This window comes from Macaca fascicularis, chromosome 5, assembly GCF_037993035.2.
Source record: "Macaca fascicularis isolate 582-1 chromosome 5, T2T-MFA8v1.1".
In the NCBI taxonomy this organism is placed as follows: domain Eukaryota; kingdom Metazoa; phylum Chordata; class Mammalia; order Primates; family Cercopithecidae; genus Macaca; species Macaca fascicularis.
This window is the reverse complement of record NC_088379.1, coordinates 100805227-100819167: the sequence shown is the minus strand read 5'-3', so window position 1 is coordinate 100819167 and position 13941 is coordinate 100805227. Positions and strand designations below refer to the sequence as shown.

Sequence of the window (13941 nt, the reverse complement as noted above, 5' to 3'; positions counted from 1 at the left end):
AGTTGCCAGTTATGTGTGAAGGCCTGTGCTTTAAAAGGCAGCTGAGCCTAGGGTGGGATTATCATCCTAAGGGACCAGACAAAAGACATGTCCATCACTAGAAGGCACCTCCTGTTCCCACAGAGGTGGATGGAGACAGATTCTTTCCTTGAGCCTGCTCTAGGAAACAGACTGGAATAGTTTCGCAAGGACTTAAACCCACTCTAAGCAACCCAAAATACGGCATCGTGTGAAAGAAATTAAATGATTTGTGTTTGAAACCTACCCAGTTTTGCATCCTTAGGCAAGTGTGTTAATATCTGTAGATTTCAATTTCCTCTTCTGGAAAAGAGGTAAAAGACATACGCTATCTTACAAGTGTACCATGGCAGCAAATGCAAAGGCTTATGTGAAAATTTTGTAAACTATGCACTCTTGATTAGAAGTTCTCCTCACTGATGAGGCCGGGCGCGGTGGCTCAAGCCTGTAATCCCAGCACTTTGGGAGGCCGAGACGGGTGGATCACGAGGTCAGGAGATCGAGACCATCCTGGCTAACACGGTGAAACCCCATCTCTACTAAAAAAAAAATACAAAAAACTAGCCAGGCCTGGTGGTGGGTGCCTGTAATCCCAGCTACTCGGGAGGCTGAGGCAGGAGAATGGCGGGAACCCGGGAGGCGGAGCTTGCAGTGAGCTGAGATCCGGCCGCAGCACTCCAGCCTGGGCGACGGAGCGAGACTCCATCTCAAAAAAAAAAAAAAAAAAAAAAAAAAAAAAAAAAAAAAAAAAAAAGTTCTCCTCACTGACAGCAACAAGCAAAAGATGAGAAAATATTTCTGACAGAAAACTGAAATTTCTCTCTGTGGGCTTTGTCCCTAGAGGACTCAGCACCCATCCATCATTTACTTGAATATTATCCTTGTTGGACTTCAGAAAACATTTAAAATTTTAATCATTGTTCTTTGCTGAAATTTATACTTAATTGCTGCTTCTGCAGCTAATTTTTGTTCTATGTTCATTGCCATATCATCTGCAATTAATATTTACAGACTACTTGAATTGCTTAGAAAACACATAAGACATAAAGAGGGAAGCTGTTCTCTGCAAAAACATGAATCCGAGATATTTATTTTCTGCTATTTTCTTCTGTGTCATTTAATAGCTTCCTTTGTATAAATAAAGGAAATGTGTTACACACTCTGACCTTAGTTTTCACATAGTTAAATCTTATCCTGCGTAACTCCTTCCATATATGCTCAGATATTTCCAATTTCAATGTTATTTCTCTCATCTTGAAAGCCTATAAGAGAATCTTATTATTATTTCTTCTTTGTTTTTCATTCCCTGTTAAGAATTCCACTTCACCACTTCCCTATTCATTACATTCTTGCACCTCACTGGGTTAATAAATTCTTTTGACACCTACTGCCCCTCCTTCCTCCCTCCTTCCCTTGCTATCCCTCCTCCAAGAATGGTGCCCATCAATATTGCATGCCAGGGGTGTACTTGGAGAGTACAGGTCTGACAGCTCCCCAGTCCAGCAGGGAGCCTTCTCCCTTCTGTTCCAAGTCAGTGGTGAGAAGGACCCCTCCTCCTTCCTGCCTCAAGCACCGGCTGCTAACACCAGACTGAGAGATAGATGTTTCCAATCCCCAACTATATTGCAAAGACCACTTGGAATAGATTCCACTCTAGTCTACTTTCTTAAAAGTTTAATGTTCACTTCTCAAGGTACACTTGTAACTGGAAGGTAAGAGTAGTGCTCAGAAAAATGCAATCATTGTTTTTTTTCCCCCTCCAGGATACAAAAAATAGAATTAAGCAATAATGAAGTCACCGCTTAAGGCAGATAGTATAGTGTTAACTATGACGCGGTGAAAGTAGAACTTGACTTGTGTTCTTAGAGAGTGAATTTCACACTGGAAGAAGGACAAATTGGGTTAAGAGAAAGTGAAAACCAAGGTGGTAATGGGGATAGTAATGAGGTCTCAGGTTGCTCCCAATAACCCTATAGTTCCAAATTTAAGTACATTCCCAAGTACCTAAATAACTTTAGATTTAATGGAGGAAAGGGTATTGTTATTTAAAGAGAAAGGAAATGCTCTTAAAAGACTAAAAGTAGGTAAAATTTGTGTTGGTTTTCTAAATAGCAAGAAAGAAAAGCCATAGGTTAGTGAGATCCTAGTGCAATTTTAGAACAAGAGAGGAAGCAGTGATAGCCAAGAGTTATTAAGGGGAACAGATACCAAATTTTAATTGTGTTCTTAGAACTAATAGTCAACTGTGAAAGCTCTAAGACTTAAACTTGCTTGTGAGCTACCAAGTTAGCTGCTACAGTTGTATGCGTGCTGATAAAAGACACAAGATGGCCGGGCGCGGTGGCTCAAGCCTGTAATCCCAGCACTTTGGGAGGCCGAGACGGGCGGATCACGAGGTCAGGAGATCGAGACCATCCTGGCTAAAACGGTGAAACCCCGTCTCTACTAAAAAATACAAAAAAAAACTAGCCGGGCGAGGTGGCGGGCGCCTGTAGTCCCGGCTACTCGGGAGGCTGAGGCAGGAGAATGGCGGGAACCCGGGAGGCGGAGCTTGCAGTGAGCTGAGATCCGGCCGCAGCACTCCAGCCTGGGCGACGGAGCGAGACTCCGTCTCAAAAAAAATAAAATAAAATAAAAATAAAAGACACAAGATGTGTGGATCAGAGACAACGGACAGCTTACTACCCACAGCGATAGCATTATACAGAGTACCATCATTTTTGTGCCAATTTTGTGAGCCCCATTTTAGAAATGGTGATGCAAAAATGTTCAGATGAAGTCTACACACTCAATGGTTGCATTCCAGAAAAGGACCTGTGAGCTTAGGGAACCTGAGTCTTTTATAATGAGTAGACATGCCTGCCATTTGCTCCAGAAGTAGACATTGTCTTTATCTTTCAAGGTAATTGCTATACAAACATCTATGCATAAACATGAGAAATCCATGGATAATTGTCTTCCAACAATATTAAAAATAATAATAACTGCCACCATTCATTGAGTGTTCAACAAGGGTACCCAAAGATAAAAGCTAACTTCTGGAATATGTAATAAATAATGGGTAAACCACAAACAAAAACTAGAGAAAAATCCATTTCAAGTGACCTTTGCAATTATAAAGGAGTTGTATATGTCCCTTGTGATGTATATGTGAATTCAATCAAAAAATGTGAACGGAACAATGTCCATTTACTGGGTTTATATTTGGTGGAACTAAATAGCTCAAAGTATTCATGTCAGACTGGAAAGAGGTTTAAAATGGTGTCATTGAAAAGGTCTCTGCCCTTGCTCTATTCTTGTGTTGCAAAGTTATCAATGGTTAGAATGAGAAGATAAATGGCAAGCATATCAGATTTAGGAAGGAGAAAAGACTAGAAGAGATAGCCAATGTTTGGAGGGAAGATACAGCATTAAGAAATAGATGAACCAAAATTTACCTTGAAACTATGAAGTGCAAATGAAAAGCTAAATATAAATTTCTGTACCTAGGTTTAAAAGCCATCATTACAATCATGGAACCAGACTTAGCCTAAGAACCACATCCTTAGACTTAGCCTAAGAGCCTTTCATGTTAGGAATACTTAGAGTGGTTAGCTTTAACAAATTTCTTAACTTCCTTGGAGCTGCATTGCTTCATTTTATAAAGGAAATGCTTAACCATACTATCTCCATCTTCCCATGTAACTGGAGCCTGCTAAATAATATTTATAAGTAATTCCTTGATTGGGAATAATCAAGAGCAACAATTTTGTGAGGCATGAATATAAACACAGATTGCAAATCAAAGAAAATGTTCTCTCATACTGTCTATGTGAGTGTTGAGTCCAAGATGCCACTACTTTAACGAGGACCTGGAAAACAATGACAAGCATCCATATGAAAATGAAGATAGAAACCCAAGGAGAGATCCGGAAACCATGCTATTCCAGCTGAGGCTGGGAACGTTGAGGTTGTTTGGTCTGTAATAAAGAAGACTGTAGAGACATCATAATGATCTCCAAGTATATGAAACAATGTAGCATCGAAAGCAAACCAAGGATACATACCGAGAAATTTCAGGAAGTCAGGCTGTGCTCATTTTAAGTAAGAATATTTTGTAAATTTGAGTTTATAGTAAACGAGGTGACCTTTTAGCAGTAGTGGACCACAATTCCGGATGTGTCTATAGCACTAACTATATATCAGCCATGTTGTAGAGGGGTTCTGGCTGGATGGAAGGTGCTGCCCAATGACCACCAAGGGCCCTTCTAAAATTCTGTGAGTTCATGATTTCAAAAGCTCTGCTATTCTGATTGAGGAGTTTGAATATTGTCATTGAGAAGGCATTTATGTTCGTCTCAGCACTAACTAGCACTTAGTTGTGAGACTTGGGGCAATCCACTCAACACCTTTGGAGCTATATCTTCACAAATTTACTGATGGGTTAGGTTAATTTATCCATTTGCTTGTTGATTACAGTCTTGCTAGGGAAAAGATGTAAGGCAATTTTTATATATAAAAATAAAGAATCTGCATTTTTGGGATTCTTTCTGCCCCGATTCTCTGCGTATGAACTATACAAGTAAAGAGATCTCATTTTAAGTTGCTGTATAAATACAGTTCTATATTCTTTGTAGTCATATTTGAAATAATGAATCTGCTGTACTAGCCTAAATTATTCCGGAAAGTCATTTGGACTAAGTTTAGTTCTAGAGTGTCCTCATTCTGAAATGATTTCTTAAAAGTATTTTTCAAGTCAGGTCCTGAAACCACAGAAGTATTTAAAACCCTGTGAGACCAGTGGCAAGAATTATCAGAAAATCTGGTTATGTAACTTCATAGGGACTCTGTTCATTCTCATTCCATCTTGAAAGTGTCTGTACATAAATTCAGAGGAAGCTACCACAAAAAGACCGGTGTCGGAGGGAAGGGGATCAAAGAGATGCTGGCAAATTTGTTGTTATCATAAAGACTTCCTGTCCTGCAAGATCAAGGTCTTGGTATAAAGAGCATTTAATTCTGCATCACCCATTTCCTCTCCCCAACACCCCAGAAAAAAAAAAAAAAAAAGAATTCCAAGAGAAAACTACTTGACCTGTTTGCATTCAGAACCCAAGTGTATAGTTCATAAATACAATGGAAATGTCACTGATGCCATTCTCTGCTCTCCTCCCAGGCCACCCATGGATGACTCTCAGACACTTTTGACCCCTGTGGTGAGCTGTGGGCCCCCAGGAGCTCTGCTCACCCGCCCTGTCGTCCTCACTATGCATCACTGCGCAGACCCCAACACCGAGGACTGGAAGATACTGCTCAAGAACCAGGCAGCACAGGGACAGTGGGAGGTGAGCTGCTGTCGGGATAAAGATGCTATGCAAGAATAATCCATGCAGATAAGTAGGAGCAATTATGGAAGGCCTATTATTTATAAAGCAAAACATGAGTGGAATTTTAGCTCACCCTCAAAATGAGAGAGAAACAGGCAGGCAGACTAGTTCCTGAGTGTTATATCTTCTGTTTGATAAGCACACAGAAAATGATGGTCACTCGTTAGATAACTCATAGGAAAAGTATATGTAAGAGCTGTAGACATGTCGCTTTCAGAATATAGATTATATATATGTATATATATTATGTGTATATATATAATATATACATATAGATGTCTATAGGGTGACTCATGCCTGTAATCCCAGCACTTTGGGAGGCCAAGGCAGGTGGATCATAAGGTCAGGAGTTTGAGACCAGCCTGGCCAACATGGAGAAACCCCGTCTGTACTAAAAATAGAAAAATTAGCTGGGTGCAGTGGCGCATGCCTATAATCCCAGCTACTCAGGAGGCTGAGGGAGGAGAACCACTTGAACCTGGGAGGCAGAGGTTGCAGTGAGCTAAGATCACACCACTGCACTCCAGCCTAGGCGACAGAGTGAGATTCCATCTCAAAAAAAAAAAAAAAATGTACATGTATATATATGTATATAATTTGCAGGCACAAAAACGTTGCAAATGGGTCAGAAAATGTTAGGCACTTACTTGCAGACATGTACCTGGGATATAGTTCTTGTGAACTTAAGCTTGAAAAACAGAAAGGGTATGTCTCCAAAGCTCCACTAGAAGGAAGAAAATCCGCAGCATTCTGGCTCTCTGCGACTGTTGCCATCATAACTTCTTAAAGACAAGTCCAGTTCTTTATATTAGAACCCCCCACTTAGCACCTATATTTCAGTAATATGTTTATCCAAAAATATTCAATAATTTTAAAACTATACTTTATATTTATAGTTGTATAAAATGTAAAACATATAAAATAGGAAGTTATAATATGCAAAGTATATATTATATGCTTTGTGATTACTTATGATAATTTTTTAGGAAAAAAATTTTTAGAAAAGATGCACATGAAGATTCCAGCTCCTAATATTTTAAGAAAATATAGTATTAGATGTAGAAGAGTACGAGAGCATCCGTGGGATTCACTGGGATTTCCCTCCTAGGGGCATGTTCTACTCTTGACCATATCGGGGGATCACTGCTTGCCAAAACGTACATAATAAATAAATAAATATACTTTATGCTGAGTTAAGACCAGACTTAACCAGATCTAACTTTAATTCTCTTTAAGCTTTAAATGATGTATCTGAAAAACATCCTTTAATCCAAAGTGATCCTAAATTGTTTGCATGATTCTCTTCCTATTACCCTATCCGTTTCTGGGTTTGAGTAGTAACAATAACAACAACAGTAACAATAAACTGAGTAGATGAGGAAAGTAGAAGAGGACAGTCCTCATGGAAGCCCCCTTGTACTTGTGACTGACTGGGACATGGGCATCGTTACTCTTTGGCCATGTCTTCTAGGAACCTTTCTGTACCATGTCACCACTAGGGGATACCAGAGGGTTTCCTTTGCCCTGGAGAAAGCAGCTTCTTTCCAGGTGTCTTTTGGGACTGAAATAAACCTGGAGGTTCTGAGCTTCTTTCTCTCTTTTCCTTTTTAGAGACTTCCTCTGGGGGCATAGTTTCAGTAGAAGAAATTATTTCACTGCTGCTATTAAAACACAGCTCTTATTATAGCTCAGATCATGTTGCAAGGCATAATAAATAATAACCTAGGTGGCGACCTCTTTCACATCTTTGTGTAGCCCTCTGAACTAAATGTATAACAAAGTGTTCATTCACTGTTTCAGCAAATGGTTGTGGGACACTCATCCTGAGCCAGACCCACTGGAATACAGTGGGAAGCAAAGTCGACATGAATCCTGCCCCTGCAGAGAGACTTTCTGACTGTCTCTGACAGTGCAGAGACTGACTCGTGCTCACACGTGGATTTCTCCTGCCTGAAATTTCCTTTTAAATTTGAGTTCATTAAAAGTTGGGAGATTTCACATTAAAATCTGAACCTCCAGTCTGTCTTGGAACATGTGAGGCTTTGTCCATACTTGGCCTGCATTCCTGCATAGCAGCCATAGGCCAAAGCCCAGCAGAGGCTGAGCTCTTTAGATAGGCACGCGCTCTGGTTCGCCACAGGCTCCATCATTCCTCCTTGTCTGTGGCCCTGCCTGCTTCACATGCCTCTGGTACCTGGTTGCCCCAAGATGCGTTCGGAATCCCAACCCTTGGTTTTTGCATCCCATACGTGGTCTTTCGGCTAATGTATTCTGTGGCCTGAACCATATAGATGAATCAAAACTTGGTTGAATTAGTAACTGTTTTTTTTTTAAATAAAAATCACTTCCATTTATTTTTATTTCATGCTAAATGTTTTCAATGTCTGAAAGAGTAGACTGTTTAATGACACATACAAAGTAACAGAGAAATGTATCTTATGTGTCATGGAATTTGTCATGTCTTGCTTTTCTTAGAACCTGACAGCCAAGATTACTTAGAAAAAGCAGTGTATTTCTGTAGGAAGAAACTGTCAGATGAGTTTTGAAAGAATATAGTAGAATTGCATATTAATATATTATTGCACCGTTCTTTAATTTATCTAATTCTTTTCACACGTACAGATTTTTAGGGAAAATGTAGATTCTTAGAAGATCAAAAGATGCAAACTGAAGGACATCTAAATAAAGAATATTCTCAGTGTAAAGACAATGGTAGAAAGAGATACAATGATGAAGAACTTAAGTAGACAGATTATAAAATCTGAGAGAGAAAAAGGCCAAGTAAAGGATAGGTCCTGCTCTACCCACTGCCATTCACCACCATCCCTGGTGGCCGGCATGCGTCCTGGGTGGCTTAGCCATGGCCCTTCCTTTTTGTCCCCCAGGATGTGGTGGTGGTCGGGGAGGAAAACTTTACCACCCCCTGCTACATTCAGCTGGACGCAGAGGCCTGCCACATCCTCACAGAGAACCTCAGCACCTACGCCCTGGTCGGGCATTCCACCACCAAAGCGGCTGCGAAGCGCCTGAAGCTGGCCATCTTTGGGCCCCTGTGCTGCTCCTCGCTGGAGTACAGCATCCGAGTCTACTGTCTGGATGACACCCAGGATGCTCTGAAGGTAAGTGCCTCCCACCTAGCCTGCCCTCTTCACCTTCACCTGGAAGCCAAGGTTTTGCACGGCTGTGCACACCTGGAGACGTGGCTCTGTGTGTGCACCCAAGTGTGTGGACAAATGTGTTTGGCCCCAAAGGAGGCAGTTAAAAAAGATAGACATTTCTCTGAGGCCACGCAGATATATGAGCTGTTTACACTGATTCCTCCCAAGGGCTACTTTGTTTACCTTCCTTGATTTCTTTTAATGAAAAATTTAGAAGAATTTGGCAACGAGACCCGTGGATGGTAAATAATCTGCTTCCATGTTTATCTCAGCTGCATTCTTCCTATAAAAGGAATTGGCATAATTGCTCACACTGTATGTTCCTCTGGTGTGCTGCTTCATTTATATGCTTTCCCATTCTTTTTATGAGGGCTGCGAGGGAGCGGGTTAGCATTTGACAACAGGCTGCTGCTTTGCAGAATAAATGAGCTTAATTCCTGGTGTGATTATTGCCATCCATTTTATCCCATTCGAAGCTTTAAGGGATATAGTAAGTGCCTTTGAAGAAGTTATGATATAAAAGGAGGAATAAAAGAAGTATGCCAAGGCTGAGGAGGTAAGTCAGAGGGTGAGAAATGCCACAGTGGCTGACATGCAAAGTGCTATGTGGGGGCTCAGGAGACAGAGGCATTATTACTTTGAGGGAATCTGAAAAGGAGCTAACATTTGATGATTAGCCCTAATGGAGGATTAGGTTTTGACCAGCAACAGTAAAGGGAAAAATACAGGATTCCTAGGTGGAGGGAACAGCATGAATAAACACAGAAGTAAACAATAAATAAAGACCCTTGGCCGGGCGCGGTGGCTCACGCCTGTAATTCCAGCACTTTTGGAGGCTGAGGTGGGTGGATCACGAGGTCAGGAGATGGAGACCATCCTGGCTAACATGGTGAAACCCCGTCTCTACTAAAAATACAAAAAAGTTAGCCAGGTGTGGTGGTGGGCACCTGTAGTCCCAGCTACTTGGGAGGCTGAGGCAGGAGAATGGCATGAAACTGGGAGGCAGAGGTTGCAGTGAGCCGAGATGTTGCCACTGCACTCCAGCCTGGGCAACAGAGCAACACTCTGTCTCAAAAAAAAAAAAAAAAAAAGACTCTCTACAGGCATATTATTTCCGGTAAGATAAGAATTTTGTCTAGATGGACCTTCACGGCCGAGAGAGAAGTTGGGATTCAGTTATTGAGTTAATGGGGATTGGATAGGTTTAAACAGAAAAAAGGCATGATTGAAAATACATGTTAGAAATATCAGCCTGACTTCAGTGAAAAGGTGAGTCAAAGTATGCAGGAACGGGTGATGGAGCTGGATGGTGCAGGAACGGGTGATGGAGCTGGATGGTGATGGGGCAGTGAGATAAGAGAACAAGCCTAAAAGGTCCTGCTCAAGTGGCCTTTTGAGAATCCCATGACGAACGCTCAATGGGTTGGGGCAGAAGGTCAAGTTCCTGCCTCTAAGTCATAGAAGCAAACTCAGGAGGCAGGAGGCCTTGGCGTGTTGAGATGGTGCCTGTCTTAGACAGTTTGGGCAGCTCTGACAAAGTACCACAGACTGGGTGACTTAAACAACAAACTTTTTTTCTCACAGTTCCAACCCAGACTTCCAGTGTGGAGGCTGAAAATCTGAGATCAAGGTGCCAGCATGGGTGGGCTCTGGTGAGGAACCTTCTTTTGGGTGACAGGCTGCTGGCATTCTGCTGTGTCCTCATGTGGTGGAGAGATGGGGAGACAGCTCTCTGGGATCTCTTCTACAAGGTTACTAATCCCATTCCTAAGGGCACCACCCTTGTGACCTAATCACCTTCCAAAGGCCTCACCTCCTAATACTATCACACTAGGGATTAGGATTACACTATATGAATTTGGGGGGGCACAGACATCAGTCCATAACTGTGCCTTTTCTTTTGGAATACTGAATTAGAGGTATGAATTGGGCATCTATAACAGATGCCCAAGGCACAGTTAGAAATATAGATATGGTTCTCTGGACAGAGAGCAGATCTTGAAATAGAGATTCAGAAACCTACATTATGTTGATAACTGTTATCCACAGTGGTCAGGGAGAATATCAAGAGACAGTAGAGGGAGAAGATAATCATAAAAATAATCAACATTACTGAGAGCTTCTATATGTTAGGCAAAATTCTAAATATTTTATATTAACTCATTAATCTTCATTTGATCTATAAGGCACCATTATCTACACTTTATAGATGTATCATCCAAGGCACAGAAAGTTTAAGTAAGTTGCTCTAGGTCACACAGCTGTTAAGTGGAGAAAGCAGGCTTCATGCCCAGGCAATTGGCTGCAGCCTGGCTGATCTGCCCCTAAGTGAAGTTGCTTGAAGACCCGTACCCTAGAGACTGGGGACCAAGGAAAGCCCTGGCATTGCAAGGGAGGAGGAAAGGCAGCCAGCAAAAGAGCTAAAGAAGGATAAACAGCCAGATTAGGAATAGAAATGGAAGAAAAATGAGTCAAGGAAGCCAAGGAAAGAAAGTTTTTCTGAATATCAGGGTATTTCCATCTGGAGCTTCCGTTCAGAGAGTAGTGCTTGGTTATGAATACTGAGTGTTCCAGGATAGGTTCCCTGGGAAGCAGGCTACAGGCGAAAAGACTGGAGACGGCACGAGTGGAAACAGGAAGGTGAGCTAGGAGCCTGTTGCCATCATCTGTTCACTGTGGTGGATTTGACCAGCATGGTCTTGGGGAAGGCATGAGACCTCCTGGGTTAGTGCATATAATTTTGATAGTCGAGCCTGTAGGATTTTGTGATGTTGAATAAAAGTTGTGAACACACAGCTCTAATGTAAAGCTTAAGGTTATTTCTTCTATATTCCTTGCAAATGTGATACATCCAAAGCACTGTCAGGATAGGAATCATGCTAGGTTTAAATTAGGGAAAATGGTATCTGTAGGGAGCTATGGGGTCTGATTAAGGCAAAGTTTTTCAACAGTTTCAAGAAAAATCATTGCAAAAGCATGCATAGAAGACCTACATCATATTTGAAGTGTTTGATTTACATATTTTATATGCACACACATAGTTCTCTTCCCAGGCACCTTGTCTTCCCGACAAACACACACAAATACATGCAAAAATAAAATATTTTATAAAAATAATTCTGATTATTATAATTAGTGAACTCAAGACACAAATGGTCAATAGTGAGAAAGAGTGATGAACAGGTTTAAGCAGCAAAAACAACTCAAGAGCACTCTATATCATGGTCAATGCTTTCTAACTAGACATTTATAAATTCTAAGCATCTGGGGATCTAGCACTTAGCCTGAAACAAACATGAATAATGGATGAGGCTTTCTTGCACCTCATGGCCTTTGAATAATGCAGAAATACCAAAATCCTACTTATAGGTAAATGGCTTCTCCAACATACCGAAGAGACAATTATTTCAGTCACGCCATCTCTTCCTCACACCCACGCTTGAATTGGAAACTTCGGGCTGATTAGCTCAAAAAGCCCTTTATTACTAAAATTCTGCCTTCTTGCCACCCTGTTAATGTTCCCACCATACTCTCTCCCATCTCGTTGCTTCTCTAACCGCCGTTGCCCAGAAATACTTCCTCTTGCAATGTCCCTCCCGAAGGCCTCCTCCTCCTTCAGGCCTGCCCCCCTCCAGACTCACCCTCATGCTCTTCCAAAATCAGGAATTCTCAGTGCACAGAGGAAGCAGGTGGAAGCTTTTATAAAAACTCACTCCAGGGTCTCACTCCCACAGGTTTGGATCTAATTGGTCTGGGTATTGGGGTGTTTTTGTTGTTGTCGTTTTGTTGTTTTGTTTTGTTTTGTTTTTAGCACTCCCTGGGTTATTCTATTGTGCCACCAAAGTTAAGAGCTATTATCCTAAACACTTTCCCAAATCTTTCTGGAATTAAAATTCTACTAAGAACAAACTTTCCTACAACCTTACATCATTCCCTCCCCCATTCCTCTACCTGCTCTCATTAACTTCAGGAGATCTTCCTGGTAACACCTCACAATACCTCCAGTGAAGACTGCACCCCCTAACTAACCCAAGGCCAAGAGGAGATGTACCAGTACTTCTCATACTCCATGACCCTTTCTGGGGCATCTCTTCACTGCCCAGGCTGGATGGTTCTGCTGCTGCTCATACCCACTTCAGTTCCTTTGCACAGACCTCTGTGGATCCCGCCCTAGCAGTACTTGCCTTGTGGTCTTTCTTTCCATCCATTTTATTCCCATCATTCTCTCAAATTCAATGTCATGACTTAAATCACAGTCTCTCTGCCCAAACTTATTCCAGTAGCCTTCACAACATCTTACATTGTCTATTCACTCGTATAGATGTGCTCTGGATTTCATCTTCATTAGCAACTGCTCCACTGCCAAGATCTCCACCTGTCAAACTCCCCCTTTTTGACCACAAACATCTGACCTTCCATCTCTCTCTTCCACAAGGTGCATGGAAGCTACCCTTTGTTCTTAAGGAGAGGGGCCCTCACTGGGCATGGTGGCTCATGCCTGTAATCCCAGCACTTTTGGAGGCCAAGGCAGGTGGATCGCCTGAGGTCAGGAGTTCAAGACCAGCCTGGCCAACATGGTGAAACCCTGTCTCTACTAAAAATGTAAAAATTAGCCAGGCGTGGTGGTGCGCCCCTGTAATCCCAGCTACTGAGGAGGTTGAGATGGGAGAATTGCTCGAACCCGGGAGGCTGAGGCTGCAGTGAGCAGAGATCACACCACTGCACTCCAGCTTGGGTGGCAGAGTGACACCCCATCTCAAAAAAAAAAAAAAAGGAGAGGCTCCCTCAACCTGCTGCAGTTTCCCAGTCCACAAACCCTTCCCTGCTCTTACTCGCATCTGCAGCAAACTTACTTCCACACTGAACTCTCTCGTCATTGTGAGCGCTTCAGGCTTTTCTAGTATCAATAACCAAAGATACCCTCCACTGAACAAGCCCGCTACTTCTACTTCCAGGCTGATGAGTTGTTATGAAAAACCATACATTTCTGATTGGGTCTATTATACTCTCAAGATAACTATTCTAAGGGATGCCTTCCCTGCTTCTCCTTACTCCTTTTATTTAGCTCTTCCTGACTTACCCCGATTCCCACGGCAGTTCTTCCAGGTCTCTTCCGCTCTCAGGAAGTCCCTGGCTGTTTTAAAGCCCACATGTGCCTAGCAGTGACCTAATCACCCGATGAAAGCTCCCCCAGCTGCCGTCCTCTACCCTCCAAATCTTTTACTTCAGCCTCTTCTCACTTCCTCTGACTCTGATGGAAAGGATCTCTGCTTCCTTGTTTGTGCTTTAATCCAATTCCTGACCTCCTCCATCTTCAGCATAGCAAATGATGCCTGAGGCTGCATTTACCAGCATTTGATATTTTCTTACAGTAATTGCTATGTGCTGGGGATTCTTTA

The 13941-nt window shown here is 42.1% G+C and overlaps 1 protein-coding gene across 3 annotated transcripts in view; it reads left to right on the top strand.

The window, feature by feature from the left end:
* Positions 1-13941, top strand: part of UNC5C (unc-5 netrin receptor C) — a 385297-nt gene that overhangs the window by 341852 nt on the left and 29504 nt on the right. For all 3 annotated transcript variants that reach the window (XM_005555481.3, XM_005555480.4, XM_074040173.1), the window contains 2 exons: positions 5174-5342; positions 8270-8503. In XM_005555481.3, the coding sequence (XP_005555538.1) occupies positions 5174-5342; positions 8270-8503 (403 nt within the window). The remainder of the gene's footprint in view (positions 1-5173; positions 5343-8269; positions 8504-13941) is intronic.